The sequence below is a fragment of the Artemia franciscana genome, chromosome 2 (assembly GCF_032884065.1).
Source record: "Artemia franciscana chromosome 2, ASM3288406v1, whole genome shotgun sequence".
NCBI lineage: Eukaryota > Metazoa > Arthropoda > Branchiopoda > Anostraca > Artemiidae > Artemia > Artemia franciscana.
Window position 1 is genome coordinate 64,641,259 of NC_088864.1, and position 16,876 is coordinate 64,658,134.

A 16,876-nucleotide genomic window follows, 5' to 3' on the forward strand; every position below is an offset into this window, starting at 1 on the left:
TTGTAAATTACCAATACGCAATCCTAGTTCGTGCCAAAAAACAAAAGAATAAAATTTTCAATTGTCTAAAAAAATTTGGAAAATACCCTACCCCTTTGGAAAATATGGCAAATTTTCTCAGCCTTATAAATTTCAATGGTTAACTTTAAACTTTTCATTTTTGAAATCAACATAAGCATTTGGTGTTTTGATGTATCTATTAGTATCAAAAACTCTGTTTTTTAGAGTTTTGGTTACTATTAAGCCACGTCGCTCCTTACTTACAGTTTTTCGTCACGAACTGTTGGATACCTTTAAATTTCTTGTAGATAATTTTAGCAACCCAAAATTGGAAACTATAGGGACTGTGGGTCTAATCCTCCTATTACAAGGACTTTGCTTCTCAGGATTGGCGACTCCTGAAATAGATATAGCCAAAGAACTAACACAACCTTGTGCTCTATTTTTCAATGCTCAAGACAGCGGAGTGGATAACCCAAAAGCTCCATCTGGAATAGAAGCATCACTTCACAAGAATGTAGGGGGATATAGCTTTAAAGTTGTAGGGGAAGGGGTGATTTCTTTGTTTTTTTTTGAAAAATTTTATATGAAAATATTAAAGTAAATGTATTTTTCAGAATTTAAGTAGAGCGGGTAAGAGGTCTAAAGAAGACAATCACTCTCCCCTATTATAATCCGACTTATGTTCCTGACCCCAAAACTATGGGAGTGACACGTGTTTAGTTTGGCACTTAGGGAGCAGCGGTTTTGTTATAAATATTGTTAAGATATTGACACAAGTGGGGATTGATGTGTTGACACCAGGGTGCTTTATGCCGCAATATTTTTTATTTTAATATAAATATTATTTGTGGTATTTTGTCCTAGATCCGTCTCTCTGCATTATTTCGACTGTTAGCATCTGTGCCAACCTGATTATGGCCTTGGTTTTATTCCTTGGAGGATGGAAGGTAAGAAGTATTTAACTTGCCTTAGGAATATGTGAAGTGGGGTTTGTCAGATTAATTTTTAGACGCCAGTCTGTCTCAAACGATACTGTGATTTTGATTTCCATGCTTTTGAAGGGGAGCATAAGTAAGCTATTTTGTAGGGTACCAACCCTAGATTACAAAACACTTTAAGGGCACAAATCAAACCAGACACTGTGTTTTTCGTCTTCTGTTTTAAGATAATTTCTCATGTGTAACTATCATGAAGCTGTTTATATGACCCCCAATTTCATAGACCATATCGCTTCGAAATGGTGTATTCATCCTAAATATGTTGACAGTTTGTACAGAATAAACGGTTATAGTAACTATTGTCTATTGACTATTTTATTTGCGTAAATCATACAATAAATATTAAATAGAACAACCGCCTAGGGAAGGCAAAATGAGCCTGATAAAAGACGGCTGCAACCCTTTAATATTAAAAAACTTATTGAATCAATTAAAAAACAAAAATGCTCTTTCTCCTTATATCAATTTTAGAAAAAAGAAGAAGAATAAAAATAAAATAAATTAAACCCCCCCCCCCAAAAAAAAACTCGTAATTCAAATCCGATATAAAAAACGAATACGCAATATTTCCTTCTTTAAAAAATACAATTTTGGTCTCTTTTTAAACAAACCTGTGTGTTTAGCCTCCCTAATATCTTTCGTAGTAAAAGTCATTAATGTGACCCAACAGCACTAATTAGACAAGGGTGCAATAGGGGGACACTTTTCTAAGTAGGCTACTTCTTATTTAAAATGTCAATTAAAATAAACAAACTCTAAAAGAAATTTCCCAAAAATACTGACATCAAGATGTAATTCAAAATTTGTAAATTATATTTAAATTATAACAACTATAAGCCGGAGAAATGTGTATGACTTTAAGTGAAAAAAGGAGAAAAAAGTCCCTAAAACGGTTTGGATCTTAATAATAATTGCCCTACCCTTATCCCACAGGGTTTAAATTCATATTAAAAATTCCCGCCTATCTGTATTATTTGTCGGAAGTTTTTCCTCAAGCATCATCATTGTCAAACGAGTTGTCCTAGAACATTGGAAGGGAATTATTCAAGCAGACAATTAAAACTTTTTAGATGAGCATAAGTACCCTTTTTAAGAATCAAAATAGGTCCACAGCAAAGCGGTGTTTCTTTTACGATTTTACGACATAAAATAACGATTGTGCCGAGAGGGTGAAAATGCCATCAACTGAATCATCAAAAATCTATATTTTTAGTTTCCCGGTTTCAGAAACCATAACGCCATGCTGGCGAATTCGCTCCTGTTGATACATACAACACGTAAACGGTTTATAGCCTCGTTATCAACCGTTTGTTTTGTATACCTTGCATGCATCTTCAGGAATGATTGTGCCGCCACGTGGCATTACTGTCCCTGAAACCGGGAAACTGGCTTTTTGATATACAAATATGTTTAACTGAGCTGATTGATTTGAGGATTCATTAAATAAAGCGCCGTAATAAAGGGCAAAAAAGTTTAATTATTTCAGATAAAAAATGTATTAATTAAAATATTTATCCGCTTTTGTGTCTTTCCATTTCAGTTTGGTTATAGACCGTTCCCTTATCACTGTGGAAAGATATTGAGGGCATTGTTATGGAATGGTCTTGTGTGGTAAATATTCCCGAAAAGTCTTTTTTCTACAAAATTCCTCTTAAAAAACATAAATATAGCCACAAGAAATTCCGTCTTTGACGTTTCAGAACGAATAACTGAAAATAAATCAAACAATAAATGAAAAATACCCTAATAGAACTTACAGCTTAACACAGTATAGTTCTTGCATATAAATACATTTTTGATATCATTGAATACTATCTATTTTTATTCCATAGAAGAGTAGATATAAAGATAGTTCCATCTACTTTAGGGTTAGACCCACACTGTGATCTGTAAACTGAATTTCTACATGTTCTCATGCAAAAAGTACAAACATTTCTATAATTTCACAAATAATGAAAAATGAGCTTTTTTTTATTGTTATGTCAAAACAATCTTCTGTTCGTGAATTAGAATAAAAAGCTTCAATAAAAGTTTTGATAAATAGGTAAATAAAGTGGCTAGAGAGGCGAGACAAGTTACAGGCTCAAAGCGGTTTAGTGAGGTTAGGTCACTGTCCAAATATGCTTTGTCATTTCCTCATCTGGCTCCCTCAAAGGATATAATGAAAAAAATAGTTTTTTTTTTATCTGAAAGTAACGAGCGACATTAAAACATAAAACGAACAGAAATTACTCCCTGTATGAAAGGGGATGTTTCCTTCTCAACGCCCCGCTCTTTACGCTACAGTTTGACTCTTTCTCTCAATTCTACTATATTAAACAGTAAAAAACTTTAGCGTAAAGAGCGGGTCGTTGAGAAGGGAACATCCCGTTTCATACACGGAGTAATTTTTGTTACTTTCAGTTTCAAATTCTGTTACTTTCAGTTAAAAAAACTAGTTTTTTTATTTAATTTCTGGACGTTTTTGAATTAATGCATGTTTGATTTTGGCTCTCCGCGCATAATATATTAAAATGAAATTTGCATATTAATTTTCTTTTGGCTAAATGGCTTTCTCTTAGTTTTGATCAGACGATTTTGAGAAATAAGGGGTGGGGAAGGAAACCTAGTTGCCCTCTAATTTTTCGGTTACTCAAAAAGGGAAATAGAACTTTAAATTTTTTGCGAGTGTATTTATTAGTAAAAAATATACGTAACTTAAGAATTAGCTTCCGTAACAAACTTCTATATTCTTATATTTTTATTATGTATATGAGGGGGTTTGTCCCCTCATTAATACCTCGCTCTTTACATTAAATCTTAATTTTTGTCCCAATTCTTAAAGAATGAACCCTGAGTCAGAAAGGCTGTAGAATAAATAGTTGAAATTACTAAAAATACTTTAGCATAAAGAGCGAGGTATTTCGGAGGAGAAGAATCCCTCATATGCGTAATAATCTCTGTTCGTTTTAAGTTTTAATGCTACTCCTTACTTTCAATTGAAAAAACTTTCTCATTTTTATTTTTCCATTTTTTTTTTTTTATAGTAATGCTAGAAAATCCTGGGCCCTTTTCATTGAATTTCTCTTCCCCCATGACATATTCCTCCAAGGAAAGACCCTCCCACATAGCCCCCTTTCTCTCAACCCCCCCGCCACCCAAACCAAAGAAATCCCCCTGAAAACGTCTGTACACTTCCCAGTAGCCATTACTGTATGTATTAAATAAAAAAAAAAGTTTTTTAAATGAAAGTAAGGAGCGACATTAAAACTTAAAACGAACAGAAATCACTCCGTATATGAAAGGGGCTTTTCCTCCTCAACGCCTCCCTCTGTACGCTAAAGTTTGACTCTTTCTCTTAGCTCCACTTTTTAAAAAAGAAAAAAAATTTAGTGTAAAGAGCGGGGCGTTAAGGAAGAAAAGCCCCTTTCATATACGGAGTAATTTCTGTTCGTTTTAAGTTTTATTGTCGCTTCTTACTTTCATTTGAAAAACTTTTTTTTTTAATTTCTGGACGTTTTTTAATTCATGCATGTTTTGATCTTGGCTCTCCGCACATAAATAATTAAAACAAAATTTGCATATTAATTTTCTTTTTGGCTAAATGGCTTTCTCATAGTTTTAATCGGAAGATTTTGAGAAAAAAGGAGAGAGGGAGGAAGCCTAGCTGCCCTCTTATTTTTTGATTACTTAAAAAGGCAACTAGAACTTTTAATTGTTTTACGAACATTTTCATTAGTAAAAAATATACGTAATTTACGAATTAGCTTACGTAACGAACTTCTATATTCGTATATTTTTATTGCGTATATGAGGGAGTTCACCCCTCGTCGATACCTCGCTCTTTACACTAAAGCTTAAATTCTGTCCCAATTCCTTAAGAATGACCCATGAATCACAAAGGCCATAGAATAAATAGTTTAAATTACTAAAAATACTCTCGCGTAAAGAGCAAGGTATTACGAGGAGGTAAACCCCTCATATGCGCAATAATTTCTCCTCGTTTAAGTTTTAATGCTGCTCCTCACTTTCAGTAGAAAAAACTTCTCATATTTATTTTTTCCTTGTTTTTTTAAATAATGCAAAAAAATCCTGCACCCCCTTCATTGAAAGTCTCTTCCCCCATGAGAAGTTTTTCCATGGAAAGATCCTCCCACGTAACCCCCCCCCCACCTCAACTCTCCCTCCCAAACCAAAAAAATCCCCCTGAAAATGTCCGTACACTTCCCAGTAACCATTACTATACCAAACAGTTCGTGGTAACGAACTGTAGTAAGGAGAGACCCGGCTCAATAGTAACCAGAACTCTAAAAAATGGAATTTTTATGCCAATAGTTACATCAAAAGAATTGCATTTTAATGCTGATTTTAAATATATAAGTTTCATCAAGATTAGTCTTACCCGTCAAAAGTTACGAGCCTAAGAAGATTTGCCTCATTTTAAAAAACAGGGGGAAATACCCCATAAAAGTCACACGGTCTTATAGAAAATAGCACCATCAGATTCAGCGTATCAGAGTACCTTACTGTAGAAGTTTCAAGCCCCTATCTATAAAAATGTGGAATTTAGCATTTTTTGCCAGAAGACAGATCACGGATGCGTGTTTATTTGTTTTTTTTTCCCAGGGGTGATCGTATCGACTCAATGGTCCTAGAATGTCGAAAAAGGGCTCATTATAACGGAAATTGAAAGTTCTAGTGCCCTTTTTAAGTTACCAAAAAATTTGAGGGCACCTAGGCCCCCTCCCACGCTCATTTTTTCCCCAAAGTCACCGAATCAAAATTCTGAGATAGTCATTTTATTCACCATAGTCGAACAACCTAATAATTATGTCTTTGGGGACGACTTACTCCCCCGCAGTCGCCGTGGAAGGGGCTGCAAGTTAAAAACTTTGACCTGTGTTTACATATAGTAATGGTTACTGGGAAGTGTACAGACGTTTTCAGGGGATTTTTTTGGTTTGGGGGGAGAGTTTAGGGGGGGTTACGTGGGAGGATCTTTCAATGGAGGAACGTTTTATTGGGGAAGAGACTTTCAATGGAGGGGGCGCAGGATTTTCTAGCATTATTTAAGGGGCAGCATTAAAACTTAAAAGGAAAAGAGGGGTTTAACGCATTATGACATATGCGCATTAACGCATATGAGGGGTTTAACTCCTCGTAATACCTCGCTCTTTACGCTAAAGTATTTTTAGTAATTTCAACTATTTATTCTACTGCCTTTGTGATTCAGGGGTCATTCTTAAGGAATTGGGACAAAATTTAAGCTTTAGTGTAAAGAGCGAGGTATCGACGAGGGGTGAGCCCCCTCATATACGCAATGAAAGCATACGAATATAGAAGTTCGCTACGTAAGTTAATTCGTAAGTTACGTATATTTTTTACTTATGAAAACGTACGTAAAAAATTAAAAGTTATAGTTGCCTTTTTAAGTAATCAAAAAATTGGAGGGCAACTAGGCCTCCTCTCTCGCTCCTTTTTTTTCAAAATGTTCCGATTAAAACTATGAAAAAGCCATTTAGCCCAAAAATATTAATATGCAAATTTCGTTTGAATTATTTATGCATGGAGAGCCAAGATAAAAAAAATTCATTAATTTAGAAACGTCCAGAAATTAGACAAAAAAAATTAAGTTTTTTTAAATGAAAGTAAGGAGCGACATTAAAACTTAAAACGAACAAAAATTACTCCGTATATGAAAGGGGCTTTTCCTCCTCAACGCCCCGCTCTTTACGCTAAAGTTTTTTACTGTTTTAAAATGTAGAGTTAAGAGAAAGAGTCAAACTTTAGCGTAAAGAGCGGGGCATTGAAGGGGAATAGCCCCTTTTTTTCTCCTATTTTCCAAAATAAGGCAAATTTTCTCAGGCTCGTAATTTTGATGACAAAGACTAAATTTGATGAAACTTATATGTTTAAAATCAGCATCAAAATCTAAAAGATGTATCTTTTAGCAGCTGGGTCGCTCCTTACTACAGTTTGTTACCACGAACTGTTTGATATGGCACTAATTCTACAAGTCTTTACGCACTAGTTTTCACAAAATTGCTTGTGAATATCTGAAAATCAGAAACAAGATGTAGCCCTTGCATCCATTCTTATTTTAACACATTTCTATCAGCTGGGTCAAAGATCTTAACGGAGTCAGGGAATGTAATATGACAGGTTACTAAAGAACTGAACTGAATAGAATAAAATGAAATGGTGGCTCGAAGGACAGGTTCGGCTTGTTAAAATTTTTACTTTTTGAAAATGCGGTTGGCTGAAGAAAGGTGTAAAGCACTTTTTTTTATGGCTTTTAGGATGTCAGTCATTTAACTAGAATATTTTTTCCAGAAATTAACTCAAATAACAATTGGAACTATAAAATTCTTTTGCCTAAATCTAGAATAAATTAAAATCAGTAGACAAGAAAAGAACAATGCAGTCAGTTCGAAACAGATGATCATTTGGTTTTAATTAGGAGAGGGGGCTTTATTCAATTCAAGTCAATTCAATTCAGTTTATTTCCGAAACGAGCAGCAGACAAGCCAAATATTCATTTAGTGAGAGACTCTACGTTTGGGGGAGACTTTACATTAAGGGAGGATGGTTATACCATTTTTAAAATACCTTGTTTCGGAGCATTTTCTTTAAAAACCGCTTTTTTTCTGGTATTTTTATCCAGATGATTGGATAAAATAAAAATCCCCCTAGATTTTGAAAAAAAACTTCCCTCTTTTAAATTTGGGTAAATTATTACTACTGTCACGTTGTTCACTAGTCACTCCTATACCCCATTGAAAAGACCCCCCTTTTAATGTAACCCCTTGATGTAAACCTGCTAGAAGAACACATTATCCGTTCTTAAACTCCCAAAGAAAGTGAAAATGAAGATAGATTGTTAGAACTGGTCAACCAGAAACTTACAAAACAATAAACATATTATGAATTTAGAAAAGCCATTAATAATTTATTATCGAGGAGGAGGGAGATGTATGCCACTATTGCCAAATGTAGGTGCCACCCTTCGACATATATTAATAACCAACTTAAAAAAATTTTCTCAACCTAACCAGGCTTAAGAAATAACCAAACATGAGCTTAGAACATTTAACTCACTTTAATTGACCAAGTATCAGACAAACACAAACTTGAATTTGAACCTGAACTTGAATTCTTAACTAAGCCATTTGAGCTTTGACCTGAATGAACTTTTCTTGAACCAAGTCTAAAACAACAAGAACTAAGTCATAACTGACCAACTGTCCAGCTGTCAATTATCGTTTAAAACTTAATTTTACAGTACCCAGAAAATAAAAATCAATGAAAAACATTAAGTCAACTAGTATCATTACTCATACAGAAACATTAGTGTATTAGTGTAAGTTTTGGAAGGTTTATTTGTCTTCGGGAATCAACAGATTTTTAATGTTCAAATTTTTACAGACAAAAAAATTTACCGAGTTTAACAAACTAATTTTGCTAATTCTTATTTACCTAGTGGTAAACCTGACAAAAACTGTATACTTCCCTAGAAATTCGATAATTCTCAAACAGTCAAAATCAAAATCTTATTCTAGCAAATAATGGCAAATACTGGTTTTCTGGTATATTTGGACCTGAGATGGGTATAGCAGGTCAAAAATGTATTTATTTTCATGTCTTTGTTGTATTTAGCTCCTTTTTGATTTGGCATTTTATTGACAATTAAATAAAAAAAACAAGTTTTTAAATGAAAGTAAGGAGCGACATTAAAACTTAAAACGAACAGAAATTACTCCGTATATGAAAGGGGCTTTTCCTTCTCAACGCCCCGCTCTTTACGCTAAAGTTTGACTCTTTCTCTTAACTCTACATTTTAAAACAGTAAAAACCTTTAGGGTAAAGAGCGGGGCGTTGAGAAGGAAAAGCCCCTTTCATATACGGAGTAATTTCTGTTCGTTTTAAGTTTTAATGTCGCTCCTTACTTTCATTTAAAAAACTTGTTTTTTTTTATTTAATTTCTGAACGTTTTTGAATCAATGCATGTTTTGATTTTGGCTCTCCGCAGAGGAATAATTAAAACGAAATTTGTATATATATATATTTTTTTATTTGGCTAAATGGCTTTCTCATAATTTTGATCGAATGATTTTGAGAAAAAAAGAGCGGGGGAGGAAGCCTGGTTGCCCTCCGATTTCCGGTTAATTAAAAAGGCAACTAGAACTTTTAATTTTTTACGAATCTTTTTATAAGTAAAAGATATACGTAACTTATAAATTAGCTTACGTAAAGAACCTTTGTATTCTCATGTTTTTATTACATATATGAGGGGGTTCGCCCCCTCGTCAGTACCTTGCTCTTTACACTAAAGCTTAAATTTTGTCCCAATTCATTAAGAATGACCCCTGAATCACAAAAGCCGCAGAATAAATACTTGAAATTACTAAAAATACTTTAGCGTAAAGAGTGAGGTATTATGAGGAGGTGAGCCCCTCATATGGGTAATAATTTCTGTTCGTTTTAAGTTTTGATGCTGCTGCTTACTTCCAGCTGAAAAAGAAAACTTTTTCATATTTATTTTTTCATTGTTTTTTTTTTAAGTAATGCTAGTAAATTCTGCGCTCCCTTCATGGAAATTTTCTTCCCCCATGACAAATTCCTCGATGAAAAAGTTCCCCCAGCATATCCCCCTCTTCTCAACCCCTGCCTCCAACCAAAAAAATCCTCCTGAAAACGCCTGTACACTTCCCAATAACCATTACTATATGTAAGCACTGGTCAAAGTTTTGAACTTGTAACCCCTCCCACGGGGACTGTGGGGGAGTAAGTCGTCCCCAAAGACATAGTTATAAGGTTTTTCGACTACGTTGAATAAAATGCCTATCTCAGAATTTTGATCCGTTGACTTTGGGAAAATAATTAGCGTGGGAGGGGCCGTAGGTGCCCTCCAATTTTTTTGGTCACTTAAAAAGGGCACTATAACTTTTCATTTCCGTTAGAATGAGCCCTCTCGCAACATTCTTGGACAACTGGGTCGAAACGATCACCCCTGAGGAAACAAAAAAAAAAAAAACAAATAAACACGCATCCGTGATCTGCCTTCTGGCAAAAAATATAAAATTCCACATTTTTGTAGATAGGAGCTTGAAACTTCTACAGTAGGGTTCTCTGATACGCTGAATCTGATGGTGTGAGATTCTATGACTTTTAGGGGGGTTTTCTCCCTATTTTCTAAAATAACGCAAATTTTCTCAGGCTCGTAACTTTTGATGGGTAAGACTAAACTTGATGAAACTTATATATTTAAAATCAGCTTAAGATTGAAATTCTTTTGATGTAGCTATTCGTACCAAAATTCCATTTTTTAGAGTTTTGGTTACTATTGAGCCGGGTCGCTCCTTACTACAGTTCGTTACCACGAACTGTTTGAAACAGGAGAGGAATTAGCCTATTGACAGCCCCAAATTCCTTATTATTTGTTGCAAAGACTGTTTTCTAGTAGTTTTATTTGTTGATTCTGTTTTTCGGTTTATAGTTAAGTTAGTTCAGTGTATTAATAAAAATAGAAATTAACAAAATGCATATAAAATCCAAATGAAACACCAAATAACGACTCTTATTCTAAGACTGACGACGTGAAAAAAGTTAACATCAAGGTCAAATTGGAATCAATTCAAAAGAACAAATAAATTTTATTAAATGAATGATTCTATTCAATATAATAAGAATAATCTCTATTTTAGAGTTGGAACATTGAAAGACTGAGACTTATATAGGTAAAAAAAAAATAGTTCTTGAAATTTATCTTTAAGTTATGACATTTTTAGTTTTGATGCACTTGTTTTGATAGCCAGCAAGAATTGAAAAACTGTTTGGAATAGAAACAACAAGCATATGAATGTGACGTATTTAAATATCAAAAAAAGGGAAAAAATCCTAGCTCTTGAGGGACAATTTTGCAATCTTTTGCAAAAAATTATCAATTGGTAAGCCCAGCTGGGGTTATTGAGAAGCATATTTGTGATTTCCCTATCGAGTGCCAGAAGTCTTCTCATCTTTGCTTCTTTCTGTTTTTCCCTTGTTTGTAGTTATCAAAGTGAGCTTTTATTTCTGTTGTCTTTTTTTTCCTAGATTTTTACCCTGTCTTTTTCTGGGCTACTGCACAGTTTTTGTGATGGGTTATAAGTAAAATGATGATAATGAATACAGCTTTTGAAATTGGGCTCATTACACAGACTTGTTATGCAGCTTTTGCTTATAGAACACATCCAGTATGCTCATACTTAGTCAATGATTTGAGTAAGTTTTGTAACTAAGACTCAGATTTGTGATGCAGCTTTTGCTTATGGAACACATCCGGCATGGGTTATAAATAAAATGATAATGATGAATACAGCTTTTGAAATCGTGCTTTTTACACAGATTTGTGATACAACTTTTGCTTATGGAACACATCCAGCAAACTCATTTGTCAATGATTTGACTAAGGTTTGTGATTCAGACTCAGATTTGTGATATAGCTTTTGCTTATGGAACACATCCAGCATGCTCATACTTAGTCAATGATTTGACTAAGTTTTGTGACTCAGACTCAGATTTGGGATGCAGCTTTTGCTTATGAAACACATCCAGTAATACTCATACTTAGTCAATTTTTTGACTAAGTTTTTTTACTCAGACTCAGATTTGTGACGCACCTTACATCCATCATGCTCATACTTAGTCAATGATATTTTAGCGACTAAGGCTATCCCTCGCATTTAATGCCACTATAATAAAAATAATATTATAATAATAAATTATAAATATTATAATAATAAAAACACCAATTAACCTACCCTTCATAGTTTCTCCCTTTTCTTAGAAAGCCCTTGGTGCCGTTCGCATTTACGTCATATTACAAGCACTACACATTATATTGTTGACAGCCTTTGAAATTGTGCTGATTGCATGGGTTTGTGCTGAGACGTTTGTATATGGAAAACATAATGCATACTCATACACAGTTGATGGTATTCTCTTGGTTACGCTGCCCCTCCCAGTCGTTATTGGTAAGCTGATATTTAATAGTTTTAAGTTTTCTTCTTTTTTTACTGTTTGAATTGGTGCAAAGATGCTTTCACAGAATCTTATCACCGGAATTCTTAAAGTGATATAATTTTAAGACATATCCTATCTGGAATCGAGGCATTTGTAATTAACACTCGTAAAGAAATAAATTATTTACGTAATTTTACCTAAAAGTTTAAATTTAAAATTCAAAAGTATAGTTATTTATTTTTTCTTATTTTGCCTTTATATTCAATTTTTTTTTCAGGAGAGTTCTTAAATATTTCTATGTGATTGATTTTGATGACTATTGATCACAAAAGGTAATTACAGATTGGTTAATCACTATATCCAAGATCTTCTTTATTTCCTTATAAATTAATTGAGTAGGCTATAGCTATAATTATTAATAAAAAAAAACAAATCAAACAAACTAAGATACCAATATATGAGCAAAAATTTTAACTAAGAATAAAAAAATCAACAAGATCCTTGGTGCAAGAAGATGATCATGAATATAGTAGCACCAGTCAAAAATAGTAGCACCAGTATAGTAGCACCAAAGTACGGTAGCACCAGTCTCTTTTTTTTATAGAAAACACTATATGCGATACAAAAATGCTCTATGTGATGTAAGGGATATGAAAACAAGGATGATGGTAATAAGGAGAGCAAACACAGTAGTTTTTGAGAAGATTACGCTTAGAAGTTTTGAAAATCATGATCGCCATGTGCAAGGTGCATGTATTATATAAGATAGAAAAATATCGTGTATGAAATTGTAAATTTTTTTAATTTTTATAACTTTAGCTCAACTATTTTGAAAGTGAATTACGTTTGTAGGTGTTATGAGCTACTTTTTTACGGAGCTACCTATACTGAGCTAAGTTGTTAAAAGTTTAGCTCGGCTTTTTTGTAACTAAATCATTTTTGTACGTGTTATGAGCTGCTTTTTTACTGAGCTAATTTTTTAAAAGTTTTAGCTCTGCTATTTTGTAAGTGAATTATTTTTCTAGGTGTTTTGAGCTACTTTTGGTTTATAGCCTTGAGCTACTTCAAGTGCATGAGAGAAAAAGAAGCTTACACTGGTATCGATCTTTGATTAATCGGGTCAAGAAGGAAATGCTGAGACATGATATTAATTTATGTGTAAAATGGGTTCATATTCCCTGTACAAGATGTTTATGTTATTTTTTTGTGATGTGTTACAGTTGTAATGTTTCAGCATAATACAACAATTCTGCTGTCAATTGATTACTGAGATTTAGCATTGTCCATCTACCAAATTTCATTATTGAGGTTTGCTTTACGTCTTGTATCATACGTGCGAAACTGAAAACGTGCCAATATAGGAAAATTTTTCTGAAGCTCAGACCATTCTCTAAGAAGAGTTGAAATAACACCGTAGTATGGTAAATGGATAAATCAGAAGCAAATGAATTTAAGTATATCAGTATCGCCCTTCAATTTTGATTTAAAAGCATTGCCCTAAATATTACCCTAATATCATAGACAGCGCAATACCACTCAGCCGTTTTTTTGTGAATCAGACGTAAACGCCATTTTGAAGAAATTGAGATATTAGCACTTTCTGTGGTAAGTTTTCGCGTTCTTTCTATTGGTGCCATCTACGTTAGTCTAAGCTAAACGGTTTAGAAGTTGAACAGACGTATATCCACAAATTCTCTTGCTTTTACCAAGTTTTCTTTTTGAAAAAGACGTATATCCTAAACCCAATCAAAGCTGATTCCTCTGTCACGTGGCTGGATATACGTCTTATTCTCTTACTAAGAAAATTGTTTAAAATGATCGTTGATATACGTCTCTCTCAGTCGGATACTAGAGCACCATTCATCTGTTTCAATTGTAGAGCTAAGTCAAAACTGTTTAGGTTTTAGTGAACTTGTCTGAGTTCATCCAAAGCTGTGTGAAGGAACATGCCTCAAAGAGCTCGGACCATAGTCCAAAGGGCTCATGACATAGCTGCCAAAAGGTAAAGAGAAGTCTGATTCAGCTTTTTAAAGTTTAACAGAAAAGGAATGTGATTGGGAATTTAGGTACCCATGACTTATTAACTTGAAGATGCTTGAAGACCCGATGCAAATGCATTACTTTTCTATTCAGCTATTCATGAATCACCAATTTTCAAAAAGTGGAATTTCACTGTGGTTTGTGAAAGCTCTATCTGCTTTTGTCTGTGTTGTATCACGAAAAACAACTATTCAACAGGTCACGAAAACAATTCACGAAAAACGGCTGTTCACGCAGTTTGCCAAACTTACTGGAGCTGACCAGTGACCACAGAAAAGAAGCGTTTGTGCTGAGAATCAACTCTCCCGCTTGATAGTAGGATTTTGCGCTGTGAGGGCGACTTTAGATATTCTGAACATTATGTTAGGGCAAACAGTAAAAAAATCCCTTAACGTAATCAGCATAATGAAGTATATTTAGTCGAGTGATACAAATATGATCTGGCTTTTCACTTAAACTTTAGGATTGCTCGATTAACACTTAGTTCACTCCAGTCTTGTTGTCTTACTTTTGCAGTCCTGTTGGATTTATTGGTTTTACTATTTCGCTTGGTTTACTTCCCTTTTACTGTAAGACAAGTGGTAATCGGGTTGAGGGTCCTTTTCACTAAAATATTATGTCGTTCTTAATATATATGTGTTATCGTTTTTACAAGAGGTTAAGTGGTTTGGAAGATAGGCAAAATGCTTGTTAAATTTTGCTTCCAGGCCAGTCAGTGGACTGGGAAGAGTTTAGCGGGGACTTCAATGAGTAAGTGGACGGTTGCCTTGGAATAAAGGCGACTTGGAAATGTTACACTCGTGCTGTTATTTGTTTGGAAGTAATTGGCAAGCAAAATTGGAAGTGATTGGCAAGCAAAAACGCTATAAATAGCAACTGTTCGGTAGCGATTTCCTGAGTTGGAACTATCTTTTTTTTAGGGCAAAGATTGAAATGCCGGGTGTTTCCAGTTTCAATCAGTCAACAATTCAAGAAATAAACGGTACTGAAATCGTTGCAGAACACTGCGAAGCTGAAATTTCACATGACAAAGAGATTGGTGACACGAACAAATATCGATTAACTGAAACATAAATTCTCATCGGGAGAACTGAGATGAACTCGGAGTATGAGCTGTAGCTGAAACTTCAAGAAACTTTTGCTTTTTACATGGATCCAGAGCTTCAGGCATCCAACGGAGAAGTAAAAGATATTGACATCTCCAGGCTAACATATATTCTTGCTGAAACAAATGATATGAGCTTTGCACCCCTTTTTAATCATGCTTTGTGAGACAATTTAGACTGCTTCAGTCTTGCAGTATCACCAGCATTATCAAGTGAAATCCAAGAAGATCAGACTCTCTCGATGAATGTAACTTTCACTTTTTCTTCTATTCAAGTTGTCTCAGCTGACGTTGCTGAAGATGTCCTGCCATTAGCATTGGATCTTGCAGTATCAGCATTATCAAGTGACATCCAAGAAGATCCGACTCTCTCGATGAAAAACACTTTGCTACTGAGCTACTTTGCTACTGAGCTACTTTGCTACATGCTACTGAGGATGTCCTGTCATTAGCACAGGGACTACTTGAAACTGAAACCGGCCAGTCCAGGTTACTTATAAGTGAAAATGAGCTTAGTCCATCTACTCGTTCAACAAGTTTGCGTATTCAGTCAGCTGCACAATCAGTTATTGAGATTGACAACGATTTTTGATAAAAAAAAAACCCATTCTCTCTTGGTGTGATTGGGAAAAGTAAGCTTTAGTACTCACTTATTACCGAGGAGCTGCGAGAAAGGCTAAATCAATCCTTCTGGTCGTTTGTATTTGAGCAGAAACTCAAGTCGCTTAAGCCGTAAATTACAGCCAGCAAGCCAAAGCGAAGGCGAGTCTAAATTGCAGAAAATTCTTTCATTAGAACGAACAGATCTACAATGTTTTATTTCCCAGTTGATTCTGAACTGAAGCAGGTCTGCAAACAAACGTTTTTGGCAATCCTGGGCCACCCCCCCCCCGAAAAAAATCCAACAAGATCATTAAGCATGTACTTCGCAAGTACGCAGAAGATCAAACTCTGTGGAATGGTGGACAAATGAGGAAAGGCTGCGAGAAAGTATGCACAGATTTATGGAGAAGCACAAAGAATGCTCTTTAGACGACATATTATGACATTTGAGCCTTCTATGACGCACTATAGACGCGAGCACTGTTCTAACATGAAATATCTCTTAAGGGAAATTACCATTACTTTCTTTTCTTAGTAAATATTCTAAAGAAAAAAATCCTGGAGTGGAGATTGGTCTGAATATGTATCGAGAAGAACTTAAGAAATAGCATATCTCCTTGAAAATGCCTTCTATTGATGAATGTGATACCTGCTCACACCTATCAGCCAAAATCAGTGTCGGATCAGTCTCTGAAATTGAGGTAACAAAGCTTGAAAAGCACCAAGAGTAGTAAAAAAGTGAGCAACCTTTACGCTACTGACGCCGATCGTGTATGAAAAAACACCGAAAGGGTTTAAAGCTTGGACTTGCGGAAGATCCTTCTTCTGCCCACGATGCTGTCTTCAAAAGACGCTTTTTTCATCAGTCATCTCCTTACTTTCAACGAGACCTTTGCATCAGTTGGGACAAGGAACCCGACTTGTCACTCGTATTTTGTGACTTTGCACGAGGAAATATCTGGAAGAAATGCGAAGAAAATTGCAAGTGCTCTTCACAAATTCATTGAAGTTCAGGCTGCTCTTTGAGTGGAAGAAATCATACTGTACTGTGACAACTGTACCACCCAAAACAAAATTAGACACAACACACTGGTTTGGTTCAGATTGTCAACGCCTCAGAAAGCACAATCAACCGAATTGATCTTCG

At 34.7% G+C, this 16,876-nt stretch overlaps 1 protein-coding gene across 2 annotated transcripts in view; it reads left to right on the plus strand.

The window, feature by feature from the left end:
• LOC136043944 (uncharacterized) overlaps positions 1 to 13,240 on the plus strand; it is a 101,412-nt gene extending 88,172 nt beyond the window's left edge. For both annotated transcript variants that reach the window (XM_065729015.1, XM_065729016.1), the window contains 3 exons: positions 868 to 950; positions 11,806 to 11,992; positions 13,007 to 13,240. In XM_065729015.1, coding sequence (XP_065585087.1) covers positions 868 to 950; positions 11,806 to 11,992; positions 13,007 to 13,092 — 356 coding nt within the window. In that variant the 3' untranslated portion in view covers positions 13,093 to 13,240. The remainder of the gene's footprint in view (positions 1 to 867; positions 951 to 11,805; positions 11,993 to 13,006) is intronic.
• The last annotated feature ends 3,636 nt before the right edge of the window (positions 13,241 to 16,876 follow it).